General features: G+C 40.1%; 1 protein-coding gene across 5 annotated transcripts in view; it reads left to right on the top strand.

Annotated features, from left to right (window-relative positions):
- The window catches only part of HACD4 (3-hydroxyacyl-CoA dehydratase 4), a 43,011-nt gene that overhangs the window by 3,493 nt on the left and 26,688 nt on the right, over nt 1-12,830 (top strand). For 4 of the 5 annotated variants that reach the window (XM_077774667.1, XM_077774665.1, XM_077774668.1 and 1 more), the window contains exons 2-3: nt 1,283-1,386; nt 4,502-4,629. In XM_077774667.1, coding sequence (XP_077630793.1) covers nt 1,283-1,386; nt 4,502-4,629 — 232 coding nt within the window. Of the gene's footprint in view, nt 1-55; nt 137-1,282; nt 1,387-4,501; nt 4,630-12,830 lie in introns of those variants that run through there. The other variant, XM_077774669.1, reaches the window with a different exon arrangement.

The following is a 12,830-nucleotide window of genomic DNA, read 5'->3' as shown; positions in this document are numbered from 1 at the left end:
GGCAGCTCGGCGCTGCGCAACCCAGCGCCCCGCGCGCCCTAGCGCTCTGGGCTGGCGTTAGCTGGTTCGGTGCTCTCGACAGCCCTAGAAGGAAGCCTCTGTTATTTCCCCCATTCACTGACGAGGAAACGCGAAGGTCAGGCTGCACTGCCACCCCTTTCCTTTGGTGCGCCTTCTACCAGCCTCTCTTCCCCCGCCCACCAGGAGCCCTTCCCTTACTTTGTCAGATCCAGTGTAGCGCGGTGGTGTTTAGGTTTACCCAGCGCAGAAACATCTATTGCGTGTGTAGATTCCAGGGCCCTGTTCCAGAGAAGCTGGCTCAGTGGTACTGGGGTAGAGCCTAGGGAATGTGAATGTTTACCCAGCACGCCAGGTGATTCTTATGCAGGTTTTAAGAAGGAATCCAGCATCCCCCCCTTCCCCCATGGGTTGGATGCCTGTTAGCAAGCCACACTGTATCTGCTTCGCAGCCTATTTGCTTTATTTCCCAGATTTCACATCTCCGAAGTAGAGAAATCCTTGTCTATACTAGCAGGGCCACTCCCACCACCCTTCTGAACCCCCCAAGGCACACTTCAAACAATGCTTTTCCTAACTGCCTCAAACTGTGTATCTGTCAATCATCCCTTAGTCATCTCCCCAGCAACCCATTTTTAAACTCAGCTGGACTTCCCTTTTCTGGCTCAGCCACAAAACTGCTTTCTCTATGTGTCTGGTGGAGGGAACGATCCGCCCTTGCAAATATAATAGGCAGTAGCGAGGTACTGAACCCCCATCACAATACATTCAAAAGTCGGGTATGGCCAACTCCCGAAGTATGGCCATTTGGAAATGCCACCGTCACCACTCCCCTCTGGTAACTGTAAAGCAGTCATCTCAAGTTCTGCACCCAGCGGCCTCAGCTACAGCCACACGCTGAGCACATCAAGCCCTCACCAGCCTTTTTTTTTCTCCCCCCAATACTCAGCCATCTTTGCAACGCTTCATTTTATCCTTCTGTGAGAGCAGGGCTAGAACTTCCTCAAAGCTGAAAGTGAATTTTGAAATAGAGCCATATTTGGCTTTAAGGAAACCAAATATACTCCTTTTAGCAGATAATGGGTGGGTCATTTCAAAATCTGTGCATTACAGAGGCACCTAAGTTAAAGACTGCTCTGGGCTAGTTTTCTCTTGCTCAGGTGGGCCAGTAGGTTCACGACAGAATGTGTGTGTGTATGTGTGTGTGTGTGATGCTGAAAGGATTACAAAGGAAGTGTTTAATGGCATTTTCCTGTATCTCTAGGTATAGAAAGAACACCTATCTTTTCATCTACTACCTAATCCAGTTCTGTGGCCACTCATGGATATTTACCAATATGACAGTCCGATTCTTTTCATTTGGAGAAGGTAAAACTCCAGCAAAAACAGTTTTGGGTTTTTAACTTTGAATCCTTGTTTTCACCCCGCCCTGCTTATATTAGCTTTTTAACTTCTTTGAACTTCACCTAATGTCCTTCACTGCTCTAAAATTTACTAACCATATTTTTCAGTAATCTTGCTTCCTATTGCAGAAACCAAAGCCCTTTCTGGAGAAGGGGGCAGGTACGATGAGGAAAGGGATTTAGTTTCCCTCTGACTAGGCAAGTTGCCCTGAAAACACAGATCTGCCATTGGGGCATGCCATTTCACTCTCCCTTTTTGGTTCTGCAGCAAACCTTAGCAGATTTGAGAGGCTTTGAGGAAATCTGTAAATTCCGGTATAACATTGTGTGCCGTGAAATCAGGAATTAACCAAATTCTTCCCTTTAAAAAAAATTTTTTTAATGTTTGTTTATTTTTGAGAGAGACGGAGACAGTGTGAGATGGGAGGGGCAAAGAGAGAGAGGGAGACACAGAATCTGAAGCAGGCTCCAGGCTCTGAGCAGTCAGCACAGGGACTCGAATTCATGAAAGGCGAGATCATGACCTTAGCTGAAGTTGGACGCTTAACCAACTGAGCCACCCAGGCGGCCCTTTCGCTTGTTTTTTTATTCCCCAGGTTTAAGGTAACTGGAGACTGCTAATAAGTGAAAGACAAAGTTTACAGTCCCCAGGGTTCTCTTTGGTCCCCTTTAGGAGTAATGTGTCCCTAAGTAAATGACACGGCTTGCAGAGGACTCCCCGTCTATATGGGAGTTGGTGTTAATGGTTTACGTTGAAGTTTCCTCCAGTTTTCTAAAAAGTAAAGATTTTAACTAGCATTTCAATTTTTAAGAAATGAATCACTAAGTGACTGTCAAAATGACAATCTTCTCACGCTCCATCCCCACGTGGGTAAGTGTCATCACAGTGTACAACTGTGGGGTGACTTGACTGTTTGAGCAACTGCTGGATTCAGCTAAAAACAAACATCCAGAACATACCCGGGAAAAGGCATGCTGTGCTCATCAATTCAGACTTGTGTGTCATAAGGAAGTTTAATTCTGAGGGACCAAAAGCTATTTCATGTCGCTCTTTTCTTACTGCAAATCTGTAGTTAAAGGCTTACCTTCAGCAGCCTCCAAAGATACAACCCAAGGCTTGAATTTCATCTATAAATGTCGGGAGTCTTCAAGCAGAGGAAAGCCCAAGCCATGGGAAAACTTCCTGTTTGTGTATCAGAAAAAAAAATCAACACCTCGAGGCCTTGGAAGTTAGCTGGGGCTTTGTGGGCAATTACAACTCATTCCCAACAAGAGTCCTAAGCACTGAACTCTTTCTTGTCCTGCCTGGCCTTTCCAGTGGGCAAAACTCCCATAGTCAGCAGTGTGTTTATTTCTTAATTATTATCTTGCTGTTATAATTATAGAAGCCACTTATTAAAGAAACACAACCATTCATATGGAAAGCAGCCTGCAAACACCCACGTGGGCATTCAGTACCCTTCCTGAGTCAATGTACAAATTAGCGTAAGTAGCTTAACAGCAGTCTAATCACCTGAATAGTAACACCTGCTACCTTTCCTGTCCCCAAGCTGTGGAACTGATAATGCTGTGTCATAGCCAGTGAGGGCAGTGGATGGGAGCATGGGACAGTCTGCCTTAGGATCATCTGTGAAATGGGGATGATGATGATCATAGTGCTCACCTTATGGAGCTGTCAAGAAACCCTTAGTGCTTGCTAGATTATCCTGTGAATGATCATGGGACAGTAAAGACACAAAAGTCCTCCCTAGATGTTTCTTAACATGGTGGGATTTCATTAAAAAAATTTTTTTTAATGTTTATTTCTATACTTGAGAGAGAGAGATATAGAGTGTGAGCAGGGGAGGGGCAGAGAAAGAGGGAGACACAGACTCTGAAGCAGGCTCCAGGCTCTGAGCTGTCAGCACAGAGCCCGATGCAGGGCTCAAACCCACAAACCATGAGATCATGACCTGAGCTGAAGTTGGATGCTCAACCAACTGAGCCACCCAGGTGCCCCAAGTGGGATTTCATTTTAAAACTTAAGCCAATGGATTTATCCTATTTAGAGGAAGAGTTGTTTCCCTCTTGTTTCAGTTCTCTGCAAATGTGGAATGGGCTCTCAGCAATGCACACTCCAAAAATCCCCACCAGAGGCCCAAGCAAGTTCTAACAAAGATCCAGAAAGCGCTAACCAAGTATGTATAGGATGCAAATGCTAGAGACGCATAGATGTTTTTTAATATCACATCATTATTAATGTCCTTCCCATAAAGCTTCTCTGAAATATTTTTCTCATCTTTGTCACTTTCTTGTCCATGGAAAAATTGTGAGCATGCCAGCATCTTTAATAAGCTTACCTCCAACCTGTTCACATTTGATATAGTCTAGATTCTATCAGGCTGCTTTTATGCAGGAATTGTTTTACAATATAGGGAATAAATATTATAGCTTTGGCCATGGGCCTTCATTTTTATCATTTTCACTTCTTTTTTGGAAGAGGAGCAATTAAGATGTATTATGATATGAGGTACTTTCTTTGGTTGCATAGTATTCCTTATTTTAGAGAGTGTGTGTGCATGAGCGAGAGAATTTTTTTTAATGTTTTAATTCATTTTTTGAGAGAGAGTGAGCACGGATGAGCAAGGGAGGGGCAGAGAGAGAGAGAGAGAGAGAGAGAGAGAGAGACAGAGACACAGAATCTGAAGCAAGCTCTAGGCTCTGAGCTGTCAGCACATAGCCCAACGCAGGGCTCAAACCACAAACCTCAAGATCATTACCTGAGCTGAAGTCAGACGCTCAAACGACTGAGCCACCCAGGCACCTGAAGAGAGAGAGTTCAGCAGCTCCATGCTCAGTGTAAAGCCCTATGTGGAACTTAATCCCACAACCCTGGGATCATGACCTGTGCCGAAATCAAGAGTTGGTGCTCAAGCAACTGAGCCACCCAGACACCCTGGTTGTGAAGTATTCTTTAATAATTTAGTAGCCGTTCAGGAAGTTTCTCACATGTACAATGATTTTTATTTCAAAGTGCTACATAGGTTTGGGTTGTGACCTATATTTTTACTCACTGTATCTGTGTTTAATTCCCTTCACAGATTCCATGGTTGACACTTTTTATGCTATTGGCCTTGTGATGCGGCTTTGCCAGTCCCTTTCCCTCTTGGAATTGCTGCATATATATGTTGGCATTGAACCAAGCCATCTCCTTCCTAGGTTTCTGCAGGTAGGTGGTGGTTTTATTTACTTATTTTTTTAACAATACTATTGACTATAATCTCTATGCTGTACTTTTCATTCCTGTGACTTATAACTGGAAGTCTGAACCTCTTAATCTCCTTTATTTATTTACTCACCCCCCACTCAGCTCTCCTTTGATAACCATAAGTTAGCTCTCTGTATTTAAGAGTCTGCTTTAGTTTTTTTTTTTTTTTTTTTTTTTTTTTGGTTGGTCATTTGTTTTTTAGGTACCGCACGTAAGTTAAATTATATGGTATGGTCTTTCTCTCTCTGACTGACTTCACTTAGAATAGTACCCACTAGTTCCATCTGTGTTCTTGCAAATGGCAAGATCTCATTCTTTTTCATGGCTGAGTGCTATTTGTGTGTGTGTGTGTGTGTACCATATCTTTTTTTAAAATTATTTTTTAATTTAATTTATTTTTTAAAATTTACATCCAAGTTAGTTAGCATATCGTGCAACAGTGATTTCAGGAGTAGATTCCTTAATGCCCCTTACCCATTTAGCCCATCCCCCCTCCCACAACCCCTCTAACAACCCTCTGTTTGTTTTCCGTATTTAAGAGTCTCTTATGTTTTGTCTCCCTCCCTGTTTTTATATTATTTTTGCTTCCCTTCCCTTATGTTCATCTGTTTTGTATCTTAAAGTCCTCATGTGACTGAAGTCATATGATATTTGCCTTTCTGTGACTAATTTCGCTTAGCACAATACCCTCTAGTTCCATCTATGTAGTTGCAAATGGCAAGATTTCATTCTTTTTGATTCCATTGCATATGTATATACCACATCTTCTTTATCCATTCATCCATCAATGGACATTTGGGGTCTTTCCATACTTTGGCTATTGTTGATAGTGCTGCTATAAACATTGGGTGCGTGTGCCTTTTCAAAATAGCATACCTGTATCCCTTGGATAAATACCTAGTAGTAGAATTGCTGGGTCATAGGGTAGTTCTATTTTTAATTTTTTGAGTAACCTCCATACTGGTTTCCAGAGTGGCTGCACCAGTTGCATTCCCATGTACCACATCTTCTTTATCCATTCATCTGTGGATGGACACTTTGATTGCTTCCATATCTTGGCTATTGTAAATAATGCTGCAGTAAACATAGTGGTGCATGTATGTTTTCAAGTTAGTGTTTTTTGTTTTCTTTGGGTAAATACTCAGTAGCAGGGTTACTGAATCATATAGTATCTTGAGTTTTAATTTTTTAAGGAACCTCCATACTGTTTTCCATCATGGCTGCATTAATTTATATTTCCAACAACAGTTCCCCTTTCTCTACATCCTTGCCAACAGTTGCTATTTCTTGTTTCTTTGAATCTAGCCATTCCACCAGGTGTGAGGTGATAGCTCAGTGTGGTTTTAATTTGCCTGTCCTTGATGGTAAGTGATGTTGAGCATCTTTTCATGTGTCTGTAGACCATCTCTATGTTTTCTTGGGGAAAATGTCTATTTAGGTCCCCCTCCCATTTTTAAATGGGATTAGAGGTTTTTTTTTTTTTGGGGGGGGGTTGAGTTGTGTAAGTTCTTCATATATTTTGGTTATTAACCTCTCATCAGATATTTCATGTGCAAATAAATATCTTTTCCCATTCACTAGGCTGCCTTTTTGTTTTGTTGATGGTTTCATTAGCTGTGAAAACCCTTTTTATTTTGGTGTAGACCCAATAGTTTAATTTTGCTTTTGTTTCCCTTGCCCAGGGAGACATATGCATAAATATGTTGCTAAGGCTAATGTCTAGGAGATTACTGACCCTGTTTTCCTTGGGGTATTCATGGTTTCAGGTCTCACATTTAGGTCTTTGATCCGTTTTGAGTTTGTTTTTTGTGTACGGTGTAAGAAGGAGGTTGAGTTTCATTCTTTTGCATGCAGCTGTCTCATTTTCTCAACACCATTTTTTGAAGGGACTGTCTTTTCCACATTGGATATTCTTGCTTCCTTTGTAGAAGATTAATTGACCATATATTCTTGGGTTTATTTCTGGGCTCTCTCTTCTGTTCCACGAATCTGTGTATGATACTGTTTTGATTACTCCAGCTTTGTTGTATATCTTGAAATCTGAGGTTGTAATACCTCCACTGTGTTATTCTTTCTCAAGACTACTTTGTCTATTCGAGGTCTTTGGTGGTTCCATACAAATTTTAGGATTACTATTTCTCATTCTGTGAAAATGCTGAATCTGTACTTTGCTTTGGGTATTAGGGACATTTTGATGATACTAATTCTTCCAGTCCATGAGCACGGTTCTGCAGAGAGGTGTTGATCAATTACAGTCTTCTAGAATCTATTTTGTACTTTGTACTGTTTCAGCCTCCCTTGACTTAAAGCTAGCAGTTAAAAAGCAAACCCCTGCAAACTTGCAACCCAAGTCCATAATACGAATTCTGTTTTTAAGGGGCGCCTGAGTGCTTCAGTCGGTTAAGCGTCTGACTTTGGCTCAGGTCATGATCCTGCGGATTGTGGGTTCGAGCCCCGCATTGGGCTCTGTGCTGACAGCTAGCCTGGAGCCTGCTTTGGATTCTGTATCTCCCTCTCTCTCTCTGCCCCTCCCCTGCTCATGCTGTCTCTCTTTCTCTCTCAAAAATAAATAAAACATTAAAAAAAAAAAAAGGACCTCATTCTAAGACACTGCGCAGACGAGCCAGTTGGAAACCTTCAGGGCAATGACGCTGCGGGTCTGTGTGACACTTTAGTGATACTCTCTTAGGGATGATTTCCCAGCCATTTCCCATTCTCACTGTGCCACTACCCCCGGCAGTGTAGGACAGAGGAGAGTCCTAGGATTGGAGTCGTTCAGACTTGGGTTGATACCTGGCTCTTCTGCCTGTCACTGTGGGATAATATCCACAGTTTTTGAGCTGTTGAAAAAGACACCACACAAAATATCTGGCAATGTGTAAATGATCCAAAAAGACAAAAAAAAAAAAGTGTCCTTCATCTGTATCGAAAGAATAGAATACTCAGCCATTTCTTGTTCTTTCTGCCACTTTTACTGAATACAGATGGAAAGGAGAGATTCATGTTTATCTAAGTATAGCCTCAAATCATAGCCTTGGGAATTCTGCAGACCTAGATTCAAATCCCAGTTCAAGTTCTTACTAGTTGTATGAACTTATTTTTTTATTTCAAGTTTTTATTTAACTTCCAGTTAACATAGTTAACTAACATACAGATAATAGTTTCATGAGTAGAAACTAGTTGTATGAATTTAAACATAGAAACTGTTGGTGCGCCTGGGTGGTGGCTCTGTCGGTTAAACATCCAACTTTGGCTCAGATCATGATCTCACAACTCGTGAGTTCGAGCCCCACATTGGGCTCTATGCTCACAGCTCAGAGCCTGGAACCTGCTTCGAATCCTGTGTTTTGCTCTCTCTGCCCCTCTCCCGCTCACAGAGGAGGAAGAAATTCTCATAGAGAGAGGAAGAAAAAGGTATTTTCTATATGCAAAGAGAAAAGCTAGGTGACTATATGAGCATATATGTAAAATCTACAGAAACAAGGTAACGAAAGGTAAAATCTACAGAAAAACCTTATTTGCAAAATAAATTGGGCAAATGGAAATAACTCAATTTGAGAAATTTGCATCGTGAAAATAATCTGTCAGAATCTGATTGTATTGCCAGCACCCAGCACGGTGTTTAGGGCATCACCATACACCTTAAATTTTTGTTGAATAGCATGGCCTCGATTCTTATATTAAAATTTGCTTAAAATACCATGAAAGTTTAAAAGATAAAAATAGGACTATAATCCTAAAGAGGCTCTTAAGAACTCAGCATTTTAAGTTTATGGGTGATTTTAAATTTTACTTATTAAATAAAAGTAGAGAGATAGTATTCATTAAGATGAAGACATTTTAAGGGTTGAAATATCAAATGTAAAATAAAAGTCAGTGTAATGTTTAGAGCCTGAACTCTAATAACAGTAGTCAGCTAGCCAAGACCTAGATGGACTCTGCTTAAATGTATTTCCTTACAAAATAAAAAGGAGTACATGTCCGTCCCAGAAGAAGCATATTTGGGAGCAAGAGTTATTGATTTATTACATGTTAGCTAACACAATGCTTACAGTTCCAGCATCCCATCCTGTTGATTTTAGAGAAGAGAATTAACCATCCAGGTTGAATGCAAGTTGTAGTCTATCATATGGAATTATTTTACCTGGAGTATGACCAAATTCATTGAAAGGCTTAGTCACGTTTTCTTTTGTTATACTTAAAAAAAAATTCTTTTTAACATTTATTTATTTTTGAGAGAGACAGAGACAGAGCGTGAGCAGAGGAGGGGAGAGAGAGAGGGAGACTGAGAATCTGAAGCAGGCTCCAGGCTCTGAGCTGTCAGACCAGATCCCAATGTGGGACTCGAACTCATGAACCGTGAGATCATGACCTGAGCTGAAGTCGGCCGCTTAACCGACTGAGCCACCCAGGTGCCCCTCTCCCCTCTTTTGGTGTACTTTCTTTTGGTATTTTTTTGGTTCTGTATATTTTTGACTTTTTACTTTCTTAGGCTAAATTGGTTAATATTAACTTCATGGTAAACCAGCACTTTCAAAATTAAGAGTAGTTATTATAGTTGTTGACAACGTAAGTAACCCAAGTAAGAATGGGATAGGTAGACTTGTGGGAAAGAAAATAGAGCACCCTAACTGTGCCTAGAAAATGTGTACCTTTTTTATGATTTTCCAAAATTATGTAGGCTTGCCTGGGCATAGAGATTATTATGCAATTTAAGAATTCTGATTTCTTGGAGTTCCAGAAATTCTAGAATATTTAAATATGATTTTAATCACTGTTAATCTAATGTGATATAATTATAGAACTATGGTCACTGTAGTCAAACTATATCCTGGTTTGGTAATTAAAAAAAAAAACAATGGTGGGGCGCCTGGGTGGCTCAGTCAGTTAAGCGTTCGACTTCAGCTCAAGTCATGATCTCACGGTTTGTGTGTTTGCTCCCTGCATCTGGCTCTGTGCTGACAGCTCAGAACCTGGAGCCTGCTTCTGATTCTGTGTCTCCCTCTCTCTCTGCCCCTCCCCTGCTCATGCTCTGTCTCTCTCAAAAATAAACATGAAAAAAAAAAAGGCAAATCTACATTGAATCTTTTTATTTGGATTGAGTTTGCGGTGTCTGCTGTTCATGGGGCTCAAATGATTTTTACGTCTTTTCTTGTTGGGAGAGATGGCAAGTGAGGGATTTACCACATTAGGGAAGACAGCTACCATTTTCATCCTGGGCTACTATTAATTTTTGTTGTGACTGTTTGCCTTCCTCTTTTTATCTCTTGCAGATTTTATCTGTCCTCTACTTGTGTTGTTTACTATCTTTTGTGTAGTTTTCCGAATGGACCTGGTGCTGGAAAAAGCTTCGAATACCCGTATCATCATATTCAGAGTTTCATTTTCTACCCCCTTCCTTTATTTGAGCTCTGCAGACAATTAGAAGAATTCCCTCATTATGAGATGCCTCTGGAGGCCCCTGCTTTAAAATAACCAAACAAAACTCTAAGGTTGTGTAATCGTTCTTGGTTTTCCTGTTTCCCCATTTTTAAGTGAAGAAACTGTAGTTAAGAATGTGGCTAAGCTGCTTTACACAGTAATCATAGCTGATTGCACACAGCCTCTTGAAAAATGCGTGGCGTGCAGCTGCTATCAGTGGGCTGAAAAACCCGTCCACAGATTTGTGACGTCACTTTGCCATTACCTTTGTGAGACTAGGTCATGACTGAATTCTCGTTTTAGAAACTGGTCTTCCAAAATCTCAAGATAAGTAATTTCAAAAAGCACTAGAAAGTTTAACTACTTGAACCATGTTTCAAACGGTGGTGGTGTGTATAATAGAAGGTGTGTTCGTGTTCTATGTTCTGGGCGTTTCTAGATGTTGTATACACACATATTTATTTTGATAGGGAAAAGCCATTCTGAATTACACACAGTTGCAAAAAGGGAGGAAACCCATTGACAATAAGACTAAAATAATTTAACACAATAAACTTTTGATGTGTTTTCAGAATACACAATATACGTTAAATATAATAAACAGCAATATTATATATTTAAAAATACATTTTAGGGGTAAAAGGCAAAACTGTAACATAAATCATTGCTTACAGACATCCTTTTTGGAAATAATTACATGTCACTTAAAATTATATAGAGAAGGGGCTCCTGGGTGGCTCAGTCAGTTGAGCGTCCAACTTCGGCTCAGGTCATGATCTCACAATTTGTGAATTTGAGCCCTGCATCTGGCTCTGTGCTGACTGCCTGGAGNCTTTTTAATTTAAAAAATCAAAGTAGGGGCACCTGGGTGGCTCAGTCAGTTAAGTGTCTGACTTCAGCTCAAGTCATGATCTCACGGTTTGTGGATTTGAGCCCCTCGTCGGGCTCTGTGCTGACAGCTAAGAACCTGGAACCTGTTTTAGAAACTGTATCTCCCTCTCTCTCTGACCTCCCCCTGCTCATGCTGTCTCTCTCTCTCAGAAATAAATAAAACATTAAAAAATTTTTTTAAATAATAAAATAAAATCAGAAAGTAAAAAAGGTCCAAAAGAAACACAGAACTATTTTAACACATGATAATGTAATTGAAAATTAGGCATCTCTCCTCACCAACCCCTTCCTCCCAGAAGAGCCCCCCCATGTTTAGCTTGGTAAAAAAAATTTTTTTAAGTTGAATTGGGAAATTAATTTATTACAGTAGAGGTAGTTACAATAGCTTGGTTTTTATAGTGTGGAAACATAAATATTGATTTTGAAGGACTTTGTTCTGACTTTTTACGGGAAGCCTGAGAAAGAGGTTTTTATTGATACTCTTGGGTTCTCAACTCCAGGAGGGGGAATGTCTCCCCATAATGAACCTTTGTATCAGACTTTAGACTGTTGTCCCTTCAGGAAACCCTCACAGTGCTCCAATCTACTCCTTCACCTTTTGAGAAATGCTTGCAATGGCAGACTTCATATGGAATGGAATTAAAATGGCTAAATTCTGCATTCTTCCTTTGCATTGCAATAAACACTGCTGCACACGTATTGATTTAAAAATCTGTAAATCAAAACAGTAGGAATTACTACCCCAAATTCCTGTGTCTACAAAACCTCCATTTGTGAAGCAAATTGCAAAAACCATTGTTCTATTTACTAATAATCACCTCCTGTTCCTGATAAGGGCAAGCAAGCGTCTGCTTGTCAAAACTCCAAGGATTTCATGCAGTCTTAGATTCTTAGAACAAACATGAAGGAAATGCCAACGGGTATCTTCACATAAACCCTTTTAGGAAGACAGCCAAGTTGCACCCTGATTTCTTTTTAGCTGTGCAGCAGGTACGTCTTTGCATTGGTGGATTAAATAATCTGGTTTTCCATGAAATCATAGAGATTTTCTTTCCAGGTTTGAGTTGAGAACAAGTTTACATTATCAGAGATAAAACTGAACTGGAGACCATGTCAAGCTGACCTTCTCAATGTGGAAGGAATGAATGACACAATTCACTCTGTGGGTAGGATTTTAGGTTTTGTCTTTTTTTTTTGCGTTTGATCCTTCGAGTTCTTTAGTGTGATCATTATAAAACTATATAGTATAAATTTAAAGATGCTGAGATTAGCCTTTTTAATTCACTGATCGTCTTAAAAAAAGTTTGTTTATTTGAGGGATGGCAGTGAGAGAGAGAGAGGGAGAATCTCAAGCAGGCTGGTGCTGTCAGTGCAGAGCCTAACATGGGGCTCAGTCCTACAAACTGTGAGATTATGACCTGGGCTGAAATCAAGAGTTGGATGCTTAACCGACTGAACCATCCAGGTGCTCTTTCACTGATAGTCTTAATGTACTAATCACTACATTAAAGTAAATTTACTTTATTAATAATAGCTTACATTTATTTAGGGCTTTTTAGTGCCAAATAGTTTTCTAAGTCCATGTGCATTAACTAATCTTAACAACAACCTTATCCTAAATAATATTTACTATATAATGTTATACTAATTATTATTTCCAGTGTAATTACTTAACACAAAAGTTAAGTAAATGACTGATGGCCACATAAATTGTGGAGGGTGGAGTGAAAATTTGAATTTAGGCTATTTGTCTTAACTCTCAACTCTTCTAAATTTGCTTACTCTATATCTCCCCAAGTAGGATATAAATACCCTGAGGGCTGAGCCTTGGTCTATTTCATGGCTACATC

The sequence above is a fragment of the Crocuta crocuta genome, unplaced genomic scaffold (assembly GCF_008692635.1).
Source record: "Crocuta crocuta isolate KB4526 unplaced genomic scaffold, BGI_CrCroc_1.0 scaffold425, whole genome shotgun sequence".
NCBI classification, from domain to species: domain Eukaryota; kingdom Metazoa; phylum Chordata; class Mammalia; order Carnivora; family Hyaenidae; genus Crocuta; species Crocuta crocuta.
This window is presented reverse-complemented; position numbering and strand designations above follow the sequence as displayed.